This window comes from Salvelinus namaycush, chromosome 33 (assembly GCF_016432855.1).
Source record: "Salvelinus namaycush isolate Seneca chromosome 33, SaNama_1.0, whole genome shotgun sequence".
NCBI classification, from domain to species: Eukaryota; Metazoa; Chordata; class Actinopteri; order Salmoniformes; family Salmonidae; genus Salvelinus; species Salvelinus namaycush.
The window spans coordinates 4,786,388-4,812,660 of NC_052339.1; the positions used below are offsets into that span (position 1 = coordinate 4,786,388).

General features: G+C 42.4%; 1 protein-coding gene across 2 annotated transcripts in view; it reads right to left on the reverse strand.

Moving 5' to 3' along the window:
• Positions 1–26,273, reverse strand: part of LOC120028072 (disks large-associated protein 1-like) — a 101,637-nt gene that overhangs the window by 54,804 nt on the left and 20,560 nt on the right. For both annotated transcript variants that reach the window (XM_038973225.1, XM_038973224.1), the window contains exons 3-4: positions 17,000–17,180; positions 4,321–4,579 (exon numbers count right to left, since the gene is read on the reverse strand). In XM_038973225.1, the coding sequence (XP_038829153.1) occupies positions 4,321–4,579; positions 17,000–17,180 (440 nt within the window). The remainder of the gene's footprint in view (positions 1–4,320; positions 4,580–16,999; positions 17,181–26,273) is intronic.

Genomic DNA, 26,273 nt, shown 5'->3' on the forward strand with positions numbered 1-26,273 from the left:
GTGTTAAACAAATCTAAATATATTTCATATTTGAGATTCTTCAAAGTAGCCACCCTTTGCCTTGATGATGACAGCTTTGTACACTCTTGGTATTCTCTCAACCAGCTTCATGAGGTAGTCACCTGGAATGCATTTCATCTAACAGGTGTGCCTTGTTAAAAGTTAATTTGTGGAATTTATTTCCTTCTAAATTTGAGCAAATCAGTTGTGTTGTGATACGGTTGGTATACAGAAGATAGCCCTATTTGGTAAAATACCAAGTCCATGATATGGCAAGAGCAGCACAAATAAGCAAAGAGAAACGACAGTCCATTATTACTTTTAGACATGAAGGTCAGTCAATGAGGAAGATTTGAAGAACTTTGAAAGTTTCTTCAAGTGCAGTCGCAAAAACCATCAAGCGCTATGATGAAACTGGCTCGCACGAGGACTGTCACAGGAAAGGAAGACCCAGAGTTACCTCTGCTGCAGACGATAAGTTCATTAGAGTTACCAGCCTCAGAAATTGCAGCCCAGATAAATGCTTCACCCAGTTCAAGTAACAGACACATCTCAACATCAACTGTTCAGAGGAGACTGCGTGAATCAGGCCTTTGTGGTCGAATTGCCGCAAAGAAACCACTACTAAAGGACATCAATAAGAAGAAGAGACTTGCTTGGGCCAAGAAACACGAGCAATGGACATCAGACCGGTGGAAAGATTTGTGGTTCCAACAGCAGTGTCTTTGTGAGATGCAGTGTAGGTGAGCAGATGATCTCTGCATGTGTGGTTCCCACCGTGCAGCATGGAGGAGAAGGTGATTTATTTTGAATTCAAGACATACTTAACCAGCATGGCTACCACAGCACTCTTCAGCGATACGCCATCCCATCTGGTTTGCGCTTAGTGGGACTATCATTTATTTTTCAGTAGGACAATGACCCAACACACCTCCAGACTGTGTGAGGGCTATTTGACCAGGAGAGTGATGGAGTACTGCATCAGATGACGTGAAGGAAAAGCAGCCAACAAGTGCTCAGCATATGTGGGAACTCCTTGAAGACTGTTGGAGAAGCATTCCAGGTGAAGCTGGTTGAGAGAATGCCAAGAGTGTGCAAAGCTGTCATCAAGGCAAAGGGTGGCTTCTTTGAAGAATCTAAAATATATTTTGATTTGTTTAACACTTTTTTGGTTACTACGTGATTCCATATGTGTTATTTCATAGTTTTGATGTCTTCACTATTATTCTACAATGTAGAAAATAGTCAAAATAAATCTGTCCAAACTTTTGACTGGTACTATATGTATCATATCTGAACCTGCAAGGGGCTGCTTCACACCATGGCACCCTCTGCAACCTGTGTGTGTATGTGCACGTGTGTGTGTGTGTGTGTGTGTGTGTGTGTGTGTGTGTGTGTGTGTGTGTGTGTGTGTGTGTGTGTGTGTGTGTGTGTGTGTGCCATCAAATTCATTAGCGTTAGCGATGACTCAGGAGGAGAGATGTGAGGATGTGATGAATTACAAAGTGCCAGCACCATGACAGTAATCCCCTACTCTGCCTGGCTTTTTAGTGCTTAATAATGTTATGACTGACACCTCTCTCTCTCTCTCTCTCTCTCTCTCTCTCTCTCTCTCTCTCTCTCTCTCTCTCTCTCTCTCTCTCTCTCTCTCTCTCTCTCTCTCTCTCTCTCTCTCTCTCTCTCTCTCTCTCTCTCTCTCTCTCTCTCTCTCTCTCTCTCTCTCTCTCTCTCTCTCTCTCTCTCTCTCTCGATGTATTCATCACCTGAGATCGACCTAGAATTCCCTGCAGTGAATTAAGGTCAGGGGTCACCCAGACTGAGACACGCAGCCAATCAAAGTTGACGATCACAGAACCAATCAAACACCCTTCAAGGCACCGAGCACAGCTAAAACCAACGGCTCTTGTCGATAACAAACTACGCCTCTGTTTCATTAAGCTCTCCAGGCTCACCGTGCTTCAGATTTCCAGTTTTCACATGATCACATGTCTCAATCTGACTCCCCATATATTGATGTGAATTAAATGGCTAACAGCTGTTGCTGCTGCCAATAGCCATCCCTCCGCCCCCAGCTACCTACCATATGTGGTCCGTCTGTCTAGGGCAGGACCTATTACCTTTAGATCCCCTGCAAATTAATATTGATCGACTCCCAGGCAGCTCCTAAGATATGGGTCAGAGGCGTGTGGGTGTGGGTGTGGGTGCGATGTGGAGTAGGGTGTGTGTACACTCACTCTGTCTGTGTGTGCACACACGTGTGTTTGAGTGTGTGTGCGTGCATGTGTGTGTGTGCGTGTGTGCACGTAAGCGTGCGTCTTAAGAGGGCATCTCCGCTTGATCATGTTTTATCTGTCTCCTGCTCCCAGACCAGCCCAGACATCTGGCCCACCAGCAGTACGGTTCTTGCCAATAGCACTTGATGTGATGAATTCTCTTTTCCCCCTCGCTTCCTCTTCCCCTTCCTCTGTGACTAGAGTTGTATGTCCCAAATGGCACATCTAATATATAGTGCACTACTTTTGACCAGGGCCCATAGGGCTCTGGTCAGAAGTAGTGCACTATGTGGGGAATAGGGTGCAATTTGGGATATAACCTAGAGGCAAGGATGTACTGACAGAGATCAATATTAGCCAAACAAGAAACACACACATGAAATGCCCTCCTCCTCCTCGCCGCTTTATTATTGTCTGTTTGTTTTATACAAACTTGATGTTGGCGAATCTCTGGATGCCCTTACATCATACTCTTCCCACTGGCTTCAATAGAACGGAGGGTCAAATGAATCCTTATCCTCCGCAGCCTTGGTAGGGTAACTCAGGGAATCAACGGAGCAGAATTGTTAATGGCACTAAATGAATGTTTGTTCTGAATTACGAGGAGCACCTTAAACTTGACTGAACACACTTTGCCATACAATTTGCACTAAATATTTTAATTAGCTGACTGTAACCTCGTTGGCTGTGTGGGAGAAAGGAAGAACTGCCTTTTAATCGGGATAATTAAACAGAGGGAGAGGGAGTGAGGGGGGGGGGAGGGAGAGAGCACTGAGGAACATGAAAAAATGAATCCCCTCGGGCTCTGACTCACTGCATGGCTACAATGTAAGTCAGAGAAGATAGGGAATTTATAGAGAGGCCAAAATAGAAACAGTCAACTCGGAATGCCAACACCACTCAACATCAATACTGCATGCAGCCCATGCACTAATGTTCTAGTTCAATGCTTTACTGGACGAGAGGCAGAGAGCTCAAATAAGGGTCGGCCAGGATTTCACATACAGACCCTGATCAGCAGGAACAAGCTCTTAAAGGTAGGCCCAGCAAAGATACAGACAGACACCGTTCTGCACAGAGGGGATCTAATATTTATCATATTGTAACGCCGAAGAAAAATAGGTAATACGAGTTACAATACTTATAAAGAGATGTTCTGAGGCTCTGGGTATGTGTGTGTGTCCTTTGCAATCACTACTCCTCTGCCTCTCGCTGACGTGTCTACAGTATTACATATGTACTGTAGTCTACACTCTTAGAAAAAAGGGTTCCAAAAGGGTTCTTTGGCTGTCCCCATAGTAGAACCCAAAAGAGTTCTACCTGGATCCAAACGGGTTCTTCCTGGAACCAAAAAATGGTTCTTCAAAGGGTTCTCCTATGGGGAAAGCCAAATAACCATTTTAGGTTCTGGATAGCACTCTAGGAGTGTGTGGACTAAGCTGTCAGTGTATTAACACATGCAATGCTCATCCAATTACTGTCCCTTTACATTAGTAGTCAGAAGCAGTGCATACTGTACATAATGCATTACATACATGTATAATACATTGTAGACATTACATATGCACATATGGACAATGTAGGTATGCATGGCATCTAAACTTGGCCCTAAAAAGGAGTGATGAAATATGTATTGTATTAAATAATTACATTTTAATGACAACATAGTCACTTAGGAAGTCACTTGGTGAAGGGCATTGGGCTGAAAATGAATAAATGCAACAACTGTTGCTGGCAAACACAGTCATGGGTGGAAAGAACCATCCCGTTCGGGGTTCTTCAGAGACCCTAAAATGGTTCCCCTATGGCATTGCACTCAAGAACCTTATTTGGTTCCAACTAGCATCTTTATTTTAAGAGTTTAGAGTCAGGGTAGCCAAAGTTTTAGTTTTATTGCAATGGCCTGTAGTGTGTGTGTGTGTGTGTGTGTGTGTGTGTGTGTGTGTGTGTGTGTGTGTGTGTGTGTGTGTGTGTGTGTGTGTGTGTGTGTGTGTGTGTGTGTGTGTGTGTGTGTGTGTGTGTGTGTGTGTGTGTGTGTGTGACTGACCTGTGCTGCTCTGGATGGTCCTGACGGTGGTGGTGGCCCGGGGGGCTGAGATAGCCCTCATGTTTCCCCCCACCATGGTGACCCTGTCCTCCTCGTCTTGGGAGCAGCCCTTCTCGATGGCACGGACGTAGCTGTGGCTGCGCATACGGAAGCAGCCTGACATGGGGAGGTCCAGAGCATCCACCGCTTGAGACTCCATCTCACTGAAAACGGACTCGCACACTGCCTCCATCTGTCCGTTCACCTCCACCTCGCTCACCTGCAGGGGGTGACACCGCACGCACGGGGGGGGGGGGGGGGCAAAGGTCAAACAGGTTAGAAAAACCTAGGTCAACATCACCGGACTGGAGCCATGTACTCAAGGGTTTCAAGTATATTCAGTGATTTTGAGGAATCAAAAAGGCACAAAGACACTTGAAATCAATCCAAAAGGAAAGCATGCAGTGCAGAGGGGAGGAAAGTTGTGGGGTAAAAGTTCCCGGGCCGTCCGAGTGCAGTGCTACAGGGGTGTGTTGGCAATACACATGTCTACAGGAGGGAAGACTCGTGACTAGTTGAAATGAGTGCCACGACATTGTAGAACTAAGCTCATGGAAAGGGTGTGTGGTGGTTGTATTGGAATCGAGCATGTGTCTTCATAGTCCCCAACAGAAACCCAAAGTGTCTAAGGTGGACTGCTATTCTAGCCTAATATACTTGCATGGAAAGAGGAGGAAAGAGGAGGAAAGCGGGTTATGTGTAGTCAAGCCAAATCCGTTTCATGGTTTCTGATGTGGGCGGCAGGTTGACTAGTGGTTAGAGCGTTGGGCCAGTAACTGAAAGGTTACTAGATCAAATCCCTGAGCTGACAAGGTAAAAATTTGGTTGTTCTACCCCTGAACAAGGCAGTTAACCCACTGTTTCTAGGCCGTCATTGAAAATAAGAATTTGTTCTTTTAACTGACTTTCCTAGTTAAATAAAAAATATCATATGTTATCAGTCACAGCGTGTTTTTGGACTGATTCAGCAGTTTTTACCTGTTAAAGTAGAATACTATTGGAAATTACTGTTGAAAGTTCCATTTATATTTCTAAAATATAAGTTGAAAATGATGCTGTCCCTGCTTCCTGTTGACAATAACTTTAGTAGCCCAATGTCAAAATACGGTTTGGAGTGTCCAATTCAATAGTCAATATGTGATATACAGTATTAAAAATATAAAATTTGCTACTACACATACAGTGCCTTCAGAAAGTATTCATACCCGTTGACTGATTCCACATTTTGTTCTGTTACAGCCTGAATTTTAAATTAATTCAATATATATTTTTCTCACCAATCTACACACAATACCCCATAATGACAAAGTGAAAACATGTTTTTAGATTCTTTGGCAAATGTATTGAAAATGAAACACAGAAATATCTCATTTACTTAAGTATTCACAACTCTTCGTCAATACTTGGTAGAAGCACCTTTGGCGGCGATTACAGCTGTATTCCTGTGTAAGTCTCTAACAGCTTTCCACACCTGGATTGTGCAACATTTGTCCATTATTCTTTTCAAAATTCTTCAAGCTCTGTCAAATTGGTTGATCATTGTCAGACAACCATTTTCAGGTCTTGTCATAGATTTTCAAGTAGATTTAAGTCAAAACTGTAACTTGACCACTGAGGAACATTCACTGTCTTCTTGGTAAGCAACTCCAAGGTAGATTTGGCCTTGTGTTTTAGGTTATTGTCCTGCTGAAAGGTCATTTTGTCTTCCGGTGTCTGTTGGAAAGCAGACAGAACCAGGTTTTTCTCTAGGACTCTGCCTGTGCTTAGCTATATTTCATTTATTTTTATTTAAAATAACTCCCTAGTCCTTGTCTGTGACAAACATACCCATAAGATGATGCAGCCACCACTATGCTTGAAAATATGGAGAGTGGTACTCAGTAATGTGATGTACTGGATTTGCTCCAAACATAACACTTTTTATTCAGCACAAAAAGTGAATTGCTTTGCCACATTTTTTGCAGTATGACTTTGGTGCCTTGATGCAAACAGGTTGATGTTTTGGAATATTTTTATTCTGTACAAGCTTCATTCTTTTCACTCTGTCAATTAAGTTAGTATTGTGCAGTAACTACAATGTTGTTGATCCAACCTCAGTTTCTCCTATCACAGTCATTAAAGTCTGTAAGGGACGGATCAAAATTCACTTGGGGGAGGGGTGGTCAATCAATCAATCAATCAAATGTATTTATAAAGCCATTTTTACATCAGCCGATGTCACAAAGTGCTACACAGAAACCAAGACTAAAACCTCCAAAATAGGGAGGATTGTCTGCTTTTTGGGGAGGTACAGCGGAGGGCAGTGCGTTTCTTTCCCTGGTTTACATTAGCTCTTCTGCTCATATTTCCCCTATAAACAATGGCTTGACTTACTTTTGATATGACCCTAATAAAGTTTCTAAACGTTTGTGAAGGTTTGGTGTGGTGTGGCTATTATTAATCATTTGCTACTCCAGGCCTACGATATGAAGTGTCTCGGTGCTCCAACTGACTCCGACCAGAGTTACTCCTAAAATCTGATAATATAATGATTACCAAATACTAATTGAGTGTATGTAAACTTCTGACCCACTGGGAATGTGATGAAATAAATAAAAGCTGAAATAAATCACTCTCTCTACTATTATTCTGACATTTCACATTCTTAAAATAAAGTGGTGATCCTAACTGACCTAAGACAGGGAATTTTTTTAAGGATTACATGTCAGGAATTGTGAAAAACTGAGTTTAAATGTATTTGGCTAAAGTGTATGTAAACTTCCGACTTCAACTGTATATGTGGTGTCAGGTTGGGTGGAGAAGAGGTTAGGGAGTGTTGGGTAGGTGAAAGTGTTTGTTTGCGTTTCTGCCATCCAGAGGGAGTGTGCGCTCTGCACCACGTGACTAGGACCAAGAACTGTAACTTGCTTTCCTCTCTGGAGCAGGGCGCTGTTGAAAGGAGTGATAACTGGAATGGCGCTATGTGTTGAGGAGGGTCAACTGAAGTTGAGGATTCCCGGTGTCTGTGACTCCTGCCGTTTGGTGCGACGCAGATCCGGAGCGTGGTGTAACAGAGAAGACTGTACTACTGAGTTTTGATGCAGAGTTTTTACCAGATAAAGTCAAGTTAGAATGTGTCAGTTATCCCGTGAGAGCTTTTGTCTGTGTTTTAGGTGTCAAGTTTATGGTCATGTGGCAGCAGTGTGTAGGAGGGAGATTCCTAGATGTGAGAATGTGTAGTATAGGTGGAAAAAGTTGTCTGTGTAAACTGTAGGAGTACCCATGGTGCTGGAGATCAGAGGTGTCCGGTGAGAGAAAGGCAGGTTGAGGTTGCCAGGACCAGAGTAGTGCAGAATTTGCCGTATGTTGAGACAGTGAAGAGAGTAGTAGAGGAAGATGAATCCAGGGCAGAGTATGTGAGCGGAGTTGAGCGGTCGTTAATCCCGCTCATCGCTCATGGAGCGTTGCGCAACTCCACCTCCTTTCCAACTGCTCTGCTAAAAACTGATCTGTGCTCATAGGAGGAAAAGAAACTGCTGCTCCAAATTCGCTCCATTCATTAAAATCACAATTTAACAAACACCCATCTATTTTTGTGACTTCCTGGACCTACCATTTGGTTTCGAAGTATTGAAACCACACCATACGATTTGAATGAAAAGTATTTTAATAAACATGAAAAGGTGGATGTGAGAAGCGCTCATAATTTCAAATAGGCTACATGTCATATTAAACAGCATATAAAGACTCTAAATAGGTCAGGAGCCAGACAGAGCCTAAGAAGGAACGAAAATGAATTATAAAGGGTATATTTTTTTTATTATTTCAAGGCTATAGCCTACAAAGGAATACACTGTGAAGCATTTGTGAGTGTGACACAATAGGCTGATAGAGACATAAAGCCCTCAGCATTTAAACAACATTTAGTTGTATTAAATCATTATAGTCTATAAATTGTGCATATAGGCTGTGACTTACTTAGAATTCAATACATATTAAACAAAAAATGCCTTATTAAGCTCAGTGGTGAATTCATTTTTAGAAACATGAGTTTGGCCAGTCTGTGGATTCAGGCTCATGCGATGGTGCCTGGAGAGCAGGCCAGCAGTAGAGAATATCCTCTCCACACTTGCAGAGCCACTGGGGATGCTAAACACCCTTTCGGCCACTATTGCCAGGTTGGGCAGAGATGCAGAGTTAAAAAAAAGAATTATTCTACAGGTAGGCCTAATAGTTTTTAGGCAAAATAACCAGTAACCAATAACCAATCAAAACAGAAAGCTCCTTGAAAGTGGGAACATGCCAGGCCTATTGGTCCAAAAGTATTGAACTATTGTATAGATTAATGAAACTTTGATTTTTTGTTTTCTAAATACTTTTCTACAATGACACACTTATCACCCACCTTGTTCCTTTCTTTTACCATCTGCACGTAATAAGTACCCTATCATGCTTTCGTGATATGTGTCTTTTCAGATTCCACAATGATTCTTTATTTTTGTGGACACTACATCACCGCATTCCCTCTCTTGCTCTTGGTCCTCATCTTTGTAAGTCACCTTGATTTTGCACCTTTTGCACCACAGCATTCTGCAGCGATACTCCATCCCATCTGGTTTGCGCTTAGTGGGACTGTCATTTGTTTTTCAACAGGACAATGAACCAAAACACATCTCCAGGCTGTGGAAGGGCTATTTGACCAAGAAGGAGAGTGATGAAGTGCTGCATCAGCTGACCTGGCCTCCACAACCCAATAAGATTGTTTGGGAAGAGTTGGACCTCAGAGTGAAGGGAAAGCAGCCAACAAGTGCTCAGCATATGTGGGAATTCCTTCAAGGCATTTGGAAAAGCATTCCTCATGAAGCTGGTTGAGAGAATGCCAAATTCCACAAATGAACTTTTAACAAGGCACACCTGTTAATTGAAATGCATTTCTCTCAACCAGCTTCATGGTTGTGTGCAATGCTGTTATGAAGGCAAAAGGGTGACTACTTTGAAGAATCTAAAATATATTTAGATTTGTTTAACACTTTTTTGGTTACTATATGATTCCAAAGGTGTTATTTCATAGTTTTAATGTTTTCACTATTATTCTACAATGTAGAAAATAATCAAAATAAAGAAAAACCCGTGAATGAGAAGGTGTGTCCAAACCTTTGACTGGTACTGTATATATAAATCATTAGTCCAAAGATGGATGTAGCAACTACAGATTGTCCCTTTTGTATCAGCATGAATTAGATTGAGCAATAAAAGGCCCACTTTTATTCCATAGGCTGCGATCCGCACTATGCAGCTGCTGCAAGAGCACATTTTTCACTGGCTGTCCACTGGTTTCAAAAACAATGATTGATAGGCAGCTTAAACTTCTTGAATTCAACCGTTATTGGGTTCAGATAGACATTTAGATTTATGAACAACCATCCACAACAACCACAATCCGTAAGGTGCAAATAGCTAAATGAGAGAGCAGCAGTGTAATTCACATCAATACGCTATGTAGATATCAATAATAAGTGATATCCGTATCGCCGTAGACTACACCGCTGTTGTCATCCTTACCTCCAAGCATTTATTCAAATTGGATAATCTTTGGATGACGACAGCAGTCGCACCATTGGAAGACATAGCTTGGACTGTATCCTACAAAAGCCTATTCCTGCTCTTTACCCGGGATCCATCAAACCCATTTGGTGTGTCATCATAGTGGTCTCTGACTTGTGGTCAGACTCGCTCAGGTGGAACAAACTTGTGCCTTTTTTCAATGCTGATTTGAATGTCATTGAGAAAACAGAGAAGTCTCCAAGATTTTTTTTTGCAAACATCCTTTCTGTTTTTAAAAGACATCCTCAAAGTAATCATATAGTTTTTCAAAAGTATCTGTAATCTGATTACAATATTTTAGCTGGTAACGTAACGGATTACAGTTACCGTTTTTGTAATCCCTTACATGTAACGGATGACATGTAATATATTACTCCCCAACCCTGCCTGTACATTAAATACACTGCTCAAAAAAATAAAGGGAACACTTAAACAACACAATGTAACTCCAAGTCAATCACACTTCTGTGAAATCAAACTGTCCACTTAGGAAGCAACACTGATTGACAATAAATTTCACATGCTGTTGTGCAAATGGAATAGACAAAAGGTGGAAATTATAGGCAATTAGCAAGACACCCCCAATAAAGGAGTGATTCTGCAGGTGGTGACCACAGACCACTTCTCAGTTCCTATGCTTCCTGGCTGATGTTTTGGTCACTTTTGAATGCTGGCGGTGCTCTCACTCTAGTGGTAGCATGAGACGGAGTCTACAACCCACACAAGTGGCTCAGGTAGTGCAGCTCATCCAGGATGGCACATCAATGCGAGCTGTGGCAAGAAGGTTTGCTGTGTCTGTCAGCGTAGTGTCCAGAGCATGGAGGCGCTACCAGGAGACAGGCCAGTACATCAGGAGACGTGGAGGAGGCCGTAGGAGGGCAACAACCCAGCAGCAGGACCGCTACCTCCGCCTTTGTGCAAGGCGGAGCACTGCCAGAGCCCTGCAAAATGACCTCCAGCAGGCCACAAATGTGCATGTGTCAGCATATGGTCTCACAAGGGCTCTGAGGATCTCATCTCGGTACCTAATGGCAGTCAGGCTACCTCTGGCGAGCACATGGAGGGCTGTGCGGCCCCACAAAGAAATGCCACCCCACACCATGACTGACCCACCGCCAAACCGGTCATGCTGGAGGATGTTGCAGGCAGCAGAACGTTCTCCACGGCGTCTCCAGACTCTGTCACGTCTGTCACATGTGCTCATGTGCTCAGTGTGAACCTGCTTTCATCTGTGAAGAGCACAGGGCGCCAGTGGCGAATTTGCCAATCTTGGTGTTCTCTGGCAAATGCCAAACGTCCTGCACGGTGTTGGAAAAAACGAAAATGTGCACCCCTTTGAGTCCCCAGGACCAGGACTGAGAGGTAAAATGTAATTAACTTAGCCAGTTATCTATACAGTATGTAAAGTTGGCTCGATAGCTAGCTAGCTATGTTAGCAACTCATTTGAGTTAGCCTGCACTGTTGCTAGCTAGCTAATAATACATAGTTTTATAAAACATTTTTGAAATGTATTTACTTACTTGAGTAGGTTCTCCCAGCCATGTGGACATTTTGGAAAAAGGACAGCAAAGTTTGTTTGTTACCTGAGTGGTTTAGAGCATGTTACTATTTACCTGTGAATAAATTCATGAAATGGAGAATGGAATAAGCTATTTACCCATTTAATAACCAGACTTTCATACAAACTTGCTATGCTGAATTCTTGACGCACAATCGAATGTGCTGCTATATGCTGCGATATGCTGCCAGCACGCCCACAAGCGAGACGCTCTGGGCGGCCGAAGCGGCACGCGGCAATTTACCGCGTGCTAGTGTAGACGAGCCATGACGCTCCATCTTTTGGCAATCTCACTCCTGGCTCCAGTCAAATTGGGCACGCTCCGCTCCAGCTCCGCTCACTTACTGGTACAGGGTGAGTAGGTCGAGGCCAAGAGAGAGTGATAAGAATAACATGTGCTTCATTAAAGTTCCTTTTTTGGGCGTTCATGGCCATGGTTGTCAACTGAACCACAGGAATGGAACATAAATCACAAAGGATAGATGTTGTGGCGGTAGCTGCAGAGAAGTACTTGGGTGTATGAGATTTTACTGCAGAAGAGTTCCAAGGTGTTTTGAACGATAGTGTCCCGTCTTCCCAGGCTGCTGGCCTGGTGTAGAATCAGATAGGGCCAAAGTAGTGGAAAGGTGGTGAGGTTTTTAATGGGGGTAGGGTTAGTTGGTAGGGCAAACATTTTTCACAGTGTAAAGAATTCATACTACAGAATATTAGGCTGGTACACAGCCAACACAGTAGGTGGCGACATGCACCTATAACATTTGTTTGCGGACCGCCATAATATCAAAGGAAAATAAGAAGTACTGTATCACAAAAATGATATGATTGACGCAATTTCAATGTTGCTTTGTGTATCAACAAATTGACTTGCAATGATATCACTGCAACACTGTTCACTGCCTCCAAGTTGCTTGACATAGGACTTTCAAAGAGCTGTCAGTCAAGGTGAGCTCATGAATATAAGTTCCCTGCCCACTCTGCCTGTCTTTTTAAACTTCCTGGTAGTTGGCCAAAAAGTACTTTTTCTCAAATGTTGAGCTTTTCTATCCAAAACAAATGTTATGGGTGTTATTTTAATCACACAAAATGCTATTTTACATGTCAATCAGAATGACTTTTCAGGACCTTTAATAGTTGAATATTTACCCATGTCCATTTTTATCTGTTTTGTCGCGCATTCACGGTCAGTTTGGAAGCCTTTGTTTAGGCCTCTAGAAGTGCAAGTGATATAAAACACCAAGTATTCATTAATATGCTGCAATATGCAATTGCATATAGCAAACCTGCTTGATCTGATCCATTTTATTTACAGTAAAATACTGTAGAAATAATTGTCTTACAGTTTAATAACCCCTTTACTGTATCGTACTGTGTTTCATTGTTCTGGCATCAAGTTACCGTGCATATCTCAGTATTGTATTGGCACTATCCAGATATAGTCAGAGATATAACATAAGATATCTTGTTGTAATTGCCATTATTTTGAAGATCAATGTATCCTTAACTACAACAACATGTTCAGTAATGGTTACAGAAACGTTTAACTTAACTGGCTGTGACATGTTATTTATATATTATTACCTTGGTTTAATGCACTGACTGTATGTTGCAAAGAACAAGAGCGCCCGCTAAATGGACCTCGCTTTGTGCAAGGGGGCATTGTCATGCTGAAACAGGAAAGGGCCTTCCCCAAACTGTTGCCACAAAGTTGGAAGCACAGAATCGTCTAGAATGTCATTGTCTGCAGTAGCATTAATATTTCCCTTCACTGGAATGAAAAATAGCCCCAGACCATTATTCCTTCTTCACCAAACACTACAGTTGGCACTATGCATTTGGGCAGGTAGCATTCTCCTGACATCTGCCAAATCCAGATTTGTCCATCAGACTGCCAGATGGTGAAGTGTGATTCATCACTCCAGAGAACGTGTTTCCACTGCTCCAGAGTCCAACTGCTCCAACAACACTCCAGCCGACGCTTTGCATTGCGCCTGGTGATTTTAGGCTTGTGTGCGGCTAACGAAGGTTATGGTGCTAACGAAGATTATGGCGCTGACGTTTCTTCAGAGGCAGTTTGGAACTCGGTATTGAGTGTTGCGGCCAAGGACAGGCGATATTTACGCGTAACGCGCTTCAGCACTCAGTGATCCAGTTCTGTGAGCTTGTGGCTGAGCCGTTGTCGCTCTTAGAGTTTCCACTTCACAATAACAGCATTTACAGTTGATCGGGGCAGCTCTACCAGGGCAGGAATTTGACGGTGCCACGTTGAAAGTCACAGAGCTCTTCAGTAAGGCCATTCTACTGCCAATGTTTTTCTATGGCGATTGCATGGCTGTGTGCTCGATTTTCTACACCCGTAGGCAACGGGCGTCGCTGAAATAGCCAAATCCACTTATATGAAGTGGTGTCGAAATACTTTGATATATATAGGGTATATATTTATACATTACCAGTCAAAAGTTTGGACACACCTACTTATTCCAGGGTTTTTCTTTATTTTGACTATTTTCTACATTGTAGAATAATAGTGAAGACATCACAAATATGAAATAACACATATGGAATCATGTAGTAACCAAAAAACTGTTAAACAAATCAACGTATATTTTATAAATGAGATTCTTCAAATAGCCACCCTTTGCCTTGATGACAGCTTTGCACACTCTTGGCATTTTCTCAACCAGCTTCATGAGGTAGTCACATGGAATGCATTTCAATTAACAGGTGTGCCTTGTTAAAAGTTAATTTGTGGAATTTATTTTCTTCTTAATGCATTTGAGCCAATCAGTTGTGTTGTGACAAGGTAGGGTTAGTATTTCGAAGATAGCCCTATTTGGTAAAAGACCAAGTCCATATTATGGCAAGAAAGCTCAAATAAGCAAAGAGAAATGACAGTCCATCATTACTTAAAGACATGAAGGTCAGTCAATCCGCAAAAACCATCAAGTGCTATGATGAAACTGGCTCTCATGAGGACCGCCACAGGAAAATAAGTCCCCGAGTTACCTCTGCTGCAGAGGATAAGTTCATTAGAGTTAACTGCACCTCAGATTGCAGCCCAAATAAATGCTTCACGGAGTTCAAGTAACAGACACATCTCAACATCAACTGTTCAGAGGAGACTGCGTCAATCAGGCCTTCATGGTCGAATTGCTGCAAAGAAACCACTGCTAAGGGACACCAATAAGAAGAAGAGATTTGCTTGGGCCAAAAAACACGAGCAATGGACATTAGACCGGTGGAAATCTGTCCTTTGGTGTTGATGATTCCAAATTTGAGATTTTTTGTTCCAACCGCCGTGTCTTTGTGAAACGCAGAGTAGGTGAGCGGATGATCTCCGCATGTGTGGTTCCCACCGTGAGGGATGGAGGAGGAGGTGTTATGGTGTGGGGATGCTTTGCTGGTGACACTGTCAGTGATTTATTTAGAACTAGCATGGCTACCACAGCATTCTGCAGCGATACGCCATCCCATCTGGTTTGCGCTTAGTGGGACTATCATTTGTTTTTCAACAGGATAATGACCCAAAACACACCTCCAGGCTGTGTAAGGGCTATTTGACCAAGAATTAGAGTGATGGAGTGCTGCATCAATTGACCTGCCCTCCACAATCACCCAACCTCAACCCAGTTGAGATGGTTTGGAATGAGTTGGCCTGCAGAGTGCAGGAAAATCAACCAACAAGTGCTAAAATGTTTTATTTTTTATTTAACTAGGCAAGTCAGTTAAGAACAAATTCTTATTTGCAATGACGGCTTACACCGGCCAAACCCGGACGAAGCTAGGCCAATTGCGCTCCGCCCCATGGTACTCCCAATCACGCCCAGTTGTGATACAGCCTGGATATGCATATGTGGGAACTCCTTCAAGACGGTTGGAAAAGTATTCCAGGTGAAGCTAGTTGAGAGAATGCAAAGAGTGTGCAAAGCTGATATCAAGGCAAAGGGTGGCTACTTTGAAGAATCTCATATATAAAATATATTTTGATTTGTTTAACACTTTTGTTGCTTACTACATGATTCCATATGTTATTTCATAGTTTTGATGTCTCACTATTATTCTACAATGTAGAAAATAGTAAAAATAAAGACAAACCCTTCAATGGGTAGGTGTGTCCAAACTTTTGACTGGTACTGTATATATATTAAGAGATGACATAGTCTTATGCACAATTTAACCAGGCGCTCTAGAAAGAGGTCCCATAGTGACTGTGCAGCATCCCGTTCATTCGACTCCTCTAGTATGGCAGATGTTGGTTAGCTAGGAGAACTGTGACTGTGGGTTTGGCAGGATTTGAAGTGAGACATTGAGACTGTGTGCTTGAGACAACATGTTGGATTGGGGGCAGGTGATTGGAGAGATAGAGAGGGCTGCAGAACATGTGTGGTAGATACAGTATGTAACGTGATAAGAAGACAGATTGTGTGGTAGATATATATAAATGTATAGATTGGACGGGGCCACAGATCCTCAGTCCCCCCCCTGCCTCAGACCTCCCCTTTCTACAGATCCCCGACCCCCCCTGCCTCAGTCTCCAGTATCCATGGTGCAATAGGGGGGGCCGGGGGCTAGTGTCAGTCTGTCATATCTGGCGTAATTGACCTGTTTTATGTGATGTCCTGTGTAATATTAGGTGTGCTCCTAATTCTCCCATCTCTCTCTCACCCGCTTGTATCGACCTCTGAAGTGTGCTAGTGTACATGGCAGTAAATGCTTTTGAACAATGGCTGTGAAGCATTACTGGTGGCGTAAGACGTAAGTCACGCTCGTTTTCTAAGGTGTGCTGTGAGAATTAAGCACCAATTGTGCTGTTGTGTTGTAAAGTATGCTAGCAGAAGGCTATGTGTGCTGTATTGCGTGATGCAGAGCATTGGGAATTAGCTGATCTGTTACGGACCAGTGGTAGCTGGTGTGGGAGTGGAGCCTAAGTGAATGGAACTGTATTAAACACATCAAACACATGGTTTCAATATGTTTTGGTACCATTCCATTGATTCCATTCCAGACATTACAATGAGTCGTCCTCCCTTTACCCGACTTCAGTACTAAATACATGTACATTCCTGCAGTGTAGTCCATGTGTTTTTCCTGGATGTTGAAAATGAAAACATTGTTTCAGCTCTAATGAGAAAGACCTAATTGGAGTATTTCTCTATACGTCACTGGAGTCTACAGAGGGGGAATTAACAGACAGATAGGATGATGGAGGGATCAAGGAAAAGGAGGGCTGTATTTCTCGCAGTCTAATTAGCACTGTGAATTTGACTCTGATCATTAGACCTGTAGGAAACAACACCTGAATGTTTGGAGATGGTTTGGTTTAAATAGCCGCTCGGATGGGATGGTTGCTGGACAGTTCTCTGATAGTTGATTAGGGGTTGGATAGGGTTTGATTTGGTGTTGGTTTTTCCTCCCCGTTGCATGGCCGTTGGGTGTAAGAAAGGACAGGAGCCGGTTAGGGGATGGAGCAGGGGGAGGTATGCGCCCCCAGGGCCACCAACCTGGCTAATGGTGCTCATGGCTCTCATGTAGCTCTCGTTTCGCGAGCGGAATTTGGGCGAGGCCAGCAGCCCTGCCGGGTCCAAGCTGTCCAGGCTTCTATTGATGGAAACCTCACTCACCGCACGCAGGTAGCTGTGGCTCCGGATCTGCAACTTGGGAGAGTGCGACTCAGTGGAGATCCTGCAGAGAAAGAAGGTGAGAAGTTGGGGGTGAAAATACGCTCATGAGAGAGAGCCAAAGGAAGAACAAATGAAGGCAGACGGCAGAGAGAGAGAGAGAGAGAGAGAGAGAGAGAGAGAGAGAGAGAGAGAGAGAGAGAGAGAGAGAGAGAGAGAGAGAGAGAGAGAGAGAGAGAGAGAGAGAGAGAGAGAGAGAGAGAGAGAGAGAGAGAGAGAGAGAGAGAGAGAGAGAGAGAGAGAGAGAAAGAAATAGGGCCTTCACAACTCATCCCCCAGACACAAGGAAAGAGTGTATGTTTATGTATGCATGAGAGAAAGAACGAGGAGAGAGACAACAGGAGAGGCTGTGTGTGTGTGTCAGAGGGGGCCGGTTTGATGAGATGTAGGAGGATGGGCTTAGTGTAATGGCTGGAATGGAATAAATGGAAGGGAGTCAGATATATTGTTTCCATGTGTTTGATTCCATTCCAGTCGTTATGATGAGCACATCCTCCTATACCCCTTCCACCAGCCTCTTCTGGTGTGTGTGTGCGCGCGTGTGTGTGTGTGTATAGAAAGAGTATAGAGAAGTAGAGCACTCTTTCTGAATATTCAATCGCTTCAGGACCATCCCATATCTAATCAACGAGCGCATTGTTTAATACTCACATAAGCTTTGAGTGTCCTTGGAATATCTTTTGATTCGCTTGACAGGGTGGAGAAAAAAAGGACTTGGGCAAGCTCTGATGCATGTAAGTAGTGGGGAGATGAAAAGCAGTGTGTGCGAAGTAGGTGGAATAGAGGTTCAAACACACACACACACACACACACACACACACACACACACACACACACACACACACACACACACACACACACACACACACACACACACACACAGCTCTCCCTCAGAGGAATCTGAAGGGTGAGCTCATTAGCCCTAACCTGCAGTCACCAAGCAGGTGGGAAATCACCTGTGTGTGTGTGTGTGTGTGTGTGTGTGTGTGTGTGTGTGTGTGTGTGTGTGTGTGTGTGTGTGTGTGTGTGTGTGTGTGTGTGTGTGTGTGTGTGTGTGTGTGTGTGTGTGTGTGTGTGTGTGTGTGTGTGCAGCAAGTTCCATATACAATAAGCGATCAACACATCTCTTAGTGTAAAACCTTATTTGAATATTTCCCAGAGTGCCTTACCTTTCAAGTAAATTGTGCAGTTAGTACCCATGACTGTATTTGTTAGTGACAGAGACATGGCTGTTGCATTCATCCACATCCTTTTTATTGCCTCAACCAAGTGAGATCCTAAGTGTATATGTTGCAAATAAAAACAAGTTCTTTAAATGTCATTAACAGTCGAAACCATGTTTTTCATGAAATTGGATAATATTTGAAGGAACTCAGATCAAAGTATGAAAAATGACTGTTGCTTGTACTTTGACAAAATGTGATCAAAAATGTCCTTTTCCTCTCCCCATGTCAAACACTTGAATTCATTATTAAGGGGACAAGGTGACATCACCTTAACTCCAATTTTATTACACCAACGGTAACATATTTACCTCATTTAAAGAAGTACCGCCTTGTAAACAACATCGGAGAAGGTGTGGTATATAGCTAGATAGCTACTCTGCTGGTGCTAAGATTTGACCGTAAGGTGTCAGCAAATAAAATGAAAAGTTAACCCTATTCGTCAATGGCAAAGATCAGGGGCGCAACTTTCACTGGGGACACTGTTAACTGCGTCACAAGAGACATGCCATATGGGAGATTTACAGTATATACAGTGCAATTGGAGTTTTCAACATTTTGTTACATTACAGGCTTATTCTAAAATGTATTCAATTAATGTTTTTCCTCATCCATCTACACACAATACCCCATAATGATGAAGTGAATACAGTTTTTTTGGAAATCTTTGCAAATGTATATAAAAAAAGAAGAAATACCTTATTTACATAAGTTTTCAGACCCTTTGATATGAGACTCGAAATTGAGCTTGGGTGCATCCTGTTTCCATTGATCATCCTTGAGATGTTTCTACAACTTGATTGGAGTCCACCCGTGGTAAATTCAATTGATTGGACATGATTTGGAAAGGCACACCTGTCAATATAAGGTCCCACAGTTGACAAAGCATGTCAGAGCAAAAATCAAGCAATGAGGTCGAAGGAATTGTCCGTAGAGCGCCGAGACTGTGTCGAGAAACAGATCAGGGGAAGGGTACCGAAACATTTCTGCAGCATTGAAGGTCCCCAAAAACACAGTGGCCTCCATCATTCTTAAATGGAAGAAGTTTGGAATTACCAAGACTCTTCCTAGAGCTGGCCGCCCAGCCAAATTGAGCAGTCGTGGGAGAACAGCCTTGGTCAGGAAGGTGACCAAGAACCCGATGGTCACTCTGACAGAGCTCCAGAGTTCCTCTGTGGAGATGGGAGAACCTTACAGAAGGACAACCATCTCTGCACCAATCTGGCCTTTATGGTAGAGTGGCCAGATGGAAGCTACTCCTCAGTAGAAGGCACATGACAGCTCGCTTGGAGTTTACCAAAAGGCGCCCAAAGACTCTCAGACCATGAGAAACAAGATTCTCTGGTCTGATGAAACCAAGATTGAACTCTTTGGCCTGAATGCCAAGGTTCACGTCTGGAGGAAACCTGGCACTATCCCTATGGTGAAGCATAGTGGTGGCAGCATCATGCTGTGGGGATGTTTTTCGGCAGCAGAGGCTGGGAGACTAGTCAGGATCAAGGGAAAGATAAATGAAGCAAAGTACTTTGCTCATGAAACGCAGGAGTGGCTTTGGGACAAGTCTCTGAATATCCTTGAGTGGCCCAGCGAGAGCCAGGAATTGAACCCTATCGAACATCTCTGGAGAGACCTGAAAATAGCTGTGCAGCGACGCTCCCCATCCAACCTGACAGAGCTTGAGAGGATCTGCAGAGAAGAATGGGAGAAACTCCACAAATACAGGTGTGCCAACCTTGTAGCGTCATACCCAAGAAGAATTGAGGCTGTAATTGCTGCCAAAGGTGCTTAAACAAAGTACTGAGTAAAGGGTCTGAATACTTACGTAAATGTGATATTTCATTTTTTTTTAATGTTTTAAATACATTTGCGTAAGTTTCTATAAACCAGTTTTTACTTCATCATTATGGGGTATTGTGTGTAAATTGATTTGGGGAAAAAACAATTTAATCAATTTTAGAATAAGGCTGTAACAAAAGGGTTTGAATACACTGTATGTGACCCACCATCTGGATTCAGTCCTATGTTGAACATCTTGAAACAGTATTTTCTCCCCAATTGGTAGTTACAGTCTTGTCTCATCAATGCAACTCTCGTATGGACTCGGAAGAAGCGAAGGTCGAGAACCACACATCCTCCAAAACACGATCCCAACCAAGCTGCACTGCTTCTTGACACAATGCAGGCTCAACCTGGAAGCCAGGCACACCAATGTGTCCAGAGGAAATACCATACACCTAGCCACAGGGACAGGGACATCCCTGCCGACATGCCAATTGCATGCTCCCTCAAAAGTTGAGACATCTGTGGCATTGGGTTGCGTGACAAAACTGCACATTTTAGAGTGGCCTTTTATTGTCCCCAGTACAAGGTGCACCTGTGTAGTGATCATGCTGTTTAATCAGCTTCATGATATGCCACACCTGTCTCGTGAACGGATTATCTTGGTAAAGGAAAATTGCTCACTAACAGGGATGTAAACAAATTTGTGAACAAAATTTGAGAGAAATAAAACTTTTTTGCGCATTGGAAAATGTCAGCTTTTATTTCAGCTCATGGAACATGGGACCAACACTTTACACTGGTTCCAGTGTGTATATGGTCCCACTCTTTCAGTGTTGATTTAACACTGTAGAATTTGCTGTGGTGTGTGTAGGTCCAGAAATACAACTCCACCATTCATACGTATTGGTGTTATGCAACATATGAAAAGTAAATAGCTTACCGCCTTTCTAGGATACATTATATAAGTTCAACAGCATACAATCGTTGGACAAGCAACATGACATGACACAGAAGTTCATGTGGAGCGAGTTCAATCGTTTTCAAACAGGACACACACGCACACACATGCGCATGTACACACACATCCTCCTTCTCTCCTGTGACTCTCTCCCTCCAGGTCCGGTCTTCCTTAATTATGTATGCCCTCCTTAAAACAGAGTGTGGTTACCACAGTGAATCCCAACGTGATTACTGATTCTTGGATGGAAGGAACACGTGGGGCAAAAGAGCGACACACAGGGACTGGTGCACTGAGGGGTGGAGACAGAGGATGGGAGGAATAGGAGAGGAGAGAAGATTAAGGGGGTGAGACAAGGGATGAGAGAGTGGGGCAAGAGGAATAAGCATTGATCCTAAAGGTAGAGGGAAAGAAGGAAATAGAGAGGGTACAAAAAACTTGATCTAAATGTATGAAGGACCTCTATCCCTCCACAGTCTCCATCCATTCACCGACTGATCACCCCCTGTGAGACTGATTACGATCAGGAACATATTTATTGTGTCCAATCAAATGCCAGAGCCTGCCTGCCTGCAATCAACATGACTTCAAAGGGGGTTGCGTTATCCTGGAGAGGCCCATTGAAACAGGTATTTTTTAATGAACACATGCTACTCAGTAGGCCTCTGTGTGTGTGTGTGTGTGTGTGTGTGTGTGTGTGTGTGTGTGTGTGTGTGTGTGTGTGTGTGTGTGTGTGTGTGTGTGTGTGTGTGTGTGTGTGTGTGTGTGTGTGTGTGTGTGTGTGTGTGTCCGTCTCATCCTCCATAACAGAGTTACAAGCTGTGTTATGTACGTCACTCTCTCCTCTGTCTGCCTCACTTACTCGCTCGCTCTCTTTTTCTCTTTCTGTCCTTTTTTGCATTTAATTAATTTTGGGTAACATACATATACCACAACAAAATGTACAACGTGGAGCAGAGGATATTACTTAAAAGTATTAATTGGAATGCTTGTTGGCAAAGTGGTCCTCGATGGTAAAAACAATAACACATATAATGATTATAAGGCAAGACAAACTTACAAACAACCATAAATACATTCATTTATATTGACATCCTAAAAAGTGTCACTATTCGCTGCACTTTTCCCTAACCTTAAAAATCAACCATATTTATTTCATATTTCGACATTAAAAAACAATCCCTTCATCTCAATTTCCGCATAAAATGACATACCCAAATCTAACTGCCTGTAGCTCAGGCCCTGAAGCAAGGATATGGATATTATTGATATTATTTGAAAGGAAACACTTTGAAGTTTGTGGAGATGTGAAATGAATGTAGGAGAATGTAACACAATAGATCTGGTAGAAGGTAAAACAAAACAAAAAGAAACACACCTTTTCTATTTTTATCTTGCAACATCTTTGAAATGTAGATGTTGTCCATAACAGGTCAACATTGTGTATGCAAAGTTTCAGACTGATACGTTCAAGAATGAGAGAGCTACATAATATTTAATATGAAGTCTCCCAGGTGTCCCTCACGAGTTTGCCCAAATGTACCCAAGTAGCCTCCAAGTGTCCGAATTGGTCAATTGATACATATTCAAGAACATAACTACAGATACCAAAATGCTATGGTAATAAACATTTTTTTTTTTTTACAAACTCTAGGAATGTCATAAATTATGGATCATAAGCTTCCCTACATAAAAGGTACTAACAGGAGACGTGGCGAGAATGCTGATCCAATGCCTCCCAACAAATGAACTATTATAGAGTATGGGGAACACAATCACTATAATGAAATTGTTGTTAAAAGTTCATTTGTGGAATTTCTTTCCTTCTTAATGCATTTGAGCCAATCAGTTGTGTTGTGACAAGGTAGGGGTGGTATAAAGAATATAGCCCTATTTGGTAAAAGACCAAGTCCATATTATGGCAAGAACAGCTCAAATAAGCAAACGACAGTCCATCACTACCTTAAGACATGAAGGTCAGTCAATACAGAACATTTCAAGAACTTTGAAAGTTTCTTCAAGTGCAGTCGCAAAAACCATCAAGCACTATGATGAAACTGGCTCTCATGAGGACCTCCACAGGAAAGGAAGACCCAGAGTTACCTCTGCTGCAGAGGATAAGTTCATTAGAGTTAACTGCACCTCAGAAATTGCAGCCCAAATAAATGCTTCACAGAGTTCAAGTAACAGACACATCTCAACATAAACTGTTCAGAGGAGCCTGCATGAATCCAGCCTTCATGGTCGAATTTCTGCAAATAGACCACTACTAAAGGACACCAATAATAAAAAGAGACTTGCTTGGGCTAAGAAACACGAGCAATGGACACGAGCAATGGACATTAACGTTAGCTGGCTGGCTCTCTAGCCAACGTTACGTGTATGATCTTATAATTTGTCTCTCTGAGTCTTTTGCTTGGCTAGCTATTGCCGAATGTTAGCTAGCTAACATTGAACCTGGTTGGTCATGAATTGGGATTACTGTAATGTCATGAGTTGGGATTATGGTTCATTGTTTACCTAGATAGCTAGCTACCTACATGTCTTAACAAAAGACTCCACAATGCAAGTAACCATTTCGGGTGTGTTCGTAAATTCAGTCTGGCCATCTGCTCCGATTTCAGAGCACTTTCGTCTGAGAGTGCCAGAGCACAGAATAACTGAGGAATTTACGAACGCTCAACACCTGTTGAATATGGCCGGTGTCAGTAAACGTCGGTAAAAAAGCATAATTAAATTGTTGCCAGAAGCACAGTTACAGTCACCAATGCTCTGGATAACATGAAAACAGCCTAACCAGCTCTGCTAGGGCGAGTAAATGGTCAGAGTGAGTTGTTCTCTCATTTGTGTCTGGAAGTAGCTAGCAAGCTAGCCAATGTTTGCCAGTTAGTTTGGGTGCTTGACTGCCGTTGTGAGGTCAGAGCATTCGGATCAACCCTACTCATCGACCAGAGCGAACGCTCTGAATTTACGAACGTACAATCTGACAGCACTGTTGCAGTCAACAACGCTCTGGATAACATAACAGCCTAACCAGCTCTGCTAGGGCCAGTAATGTTCAGTGAGCTGTTCTCTCATTTGTGTCTGGAAGTAGCTAGCAAGTTAGCTAGGGTGCTTGGCTGCTGTTAGTACAGAACGCTGGGTTCAACCCTTAAAGAGATGGGTGGGGCTAAAGCTTTAGAGGGTGTGAACGATGCTGAATGGGTGTAGACAAAGAAGGGCTCTCCAGTAGTAGTACCAAAACAGGCAATTTTTCTCAAAAATGAGTTTACAAGTTTATTAACTTTCAAAGCAGAATTACTTTCCCATTGTTCCTCAACTGTAGTGTATGATATACCATTTTGTAGCTCTGAGTTTTATATAATGTTTCTACATGAGACCGATTTGAGCCGGTTGATCACATATACACGTATATAAAGAAATCAAAGAAAAATATCTCAAATGAATATGCAACCATTTAATTAAGCTACTGCATTAAGATGAGAAGCAATAACATATTTTACTTACTGATCTAAAAGTGGATTTTTTCCTTCCAAAAACATTTATTCTGCGTTAGAATCAAAACTGCGCTCACTCAGAGTTTTCTGCAATAATACATTCAAATTTGTATACTTGGACTTAGATTTAGCTTTTCTACTCTTAGTAGCAATGTTTTACTTTTTCAGTTTTGAAAAAAGTTTGTAGAAGAGAATGAATCACTCTTTTTATCACTTTATTTTATCAAACAAAACTATGCTACATTTTATCTCTGGGACCCACAGGATGACAAATCAGAGCAAGATTACATTATTTACCGTCAGAGGTGAATGTATTAAACCAGTTGCCTTGATTAAAGTGTTTTGTTGTTGTGCACTATCCTCAAACAATAGCATGGTATTTTTTCACTGTAATAGCTACTGTAAATTGGACACTGCAGTTAGATTAACAATCATTTAAGCTTTCTGACGATATAAGACATGTCTATGTCCTGGATAGTTGGCTGTTGTTTACAACTCCATTCTAGTGACATATCACATATTGAGCAGCTACTGTCCCAATTTCAGGACACTGGTCCTGTAGAGGTAAAAAACCAATCTATTCATTGCACATCATACCTATCACTCTAATAAATACACCTGACCAGCAGTAGGGGACACAAGGGGCAGTGGAGTGGTTTCTCTTATTTCGACAACCATGTCCAAATGAAAACCTTTGCCTGCTTTTTAAAGCTATTTTCCCTTTACTTTGGTTGATCTCCAAGTGGGGGCTATTCCATAGACAAATGCATGTGTAGAAAAACGTGCTCCTCGCGGTACATAACACTAGCTCTGGCATTGTAACTGTGTTGGTTATAGACCATATAAATGTGGCTTTTCATATAACCCGAGGCACAATTATTTAAGATGTCTAACATATGATTAAGTTTAAGTTGGTCCACTCTGGACTGCGAAGGCAATAAGCCCACCTCCTGGAACTCCTGTACCCCCACATGGGAACTAAGGGGGGACATTCAGCTGATGACATTATTTTGCATGACCTGCATTTTCTTTTTCAGCTTTTTTGATAGCCCACTATACCAAGCAGAGCAGGCATAGTCAAAATGATGCTGAATCAAGGTTGAGACAAGCAGTTTCTTAACTTTTGATGTTAAAATACCTAGTGTTACGATATACAAATGTCTATTTGTTTGACATTTTAGAAAGTAGCAGTAATCAGGTCTCCAGAAAGGGAATGATCTAGGGACACACCAAGATACAGTGCAAGAAAGTATTCAGACCCCTTGACTTTTTCCACATTTTGTTACGTTACAGCCTTATTCTAAAATTGATTAAATTAAATTATTTCCTCATTAATCTACAAACAAAAACCTGTAATGACAAAATGAAAACAGGCATTTAGAAATGATTGCAAATGTATATAAAAAAAACTGAAATAGCTTCTTTACATAAGTATTTAGACTCGAAATTGAGCTCCAATAATCATGCTTGAGATGTTTCCACCTGTGGTAAATTCAATTGATTGGACATGATTTGGAAAGGCACATGCCTGTCTATATAAGGTCCTTCAGTTGACAGTACATGTCAGAGCAAAAACCAAGCCATAAGGTCAAAGGAATTGTCCATAGAGCTCCAAGACAGGATTGTGTCGGGGCACA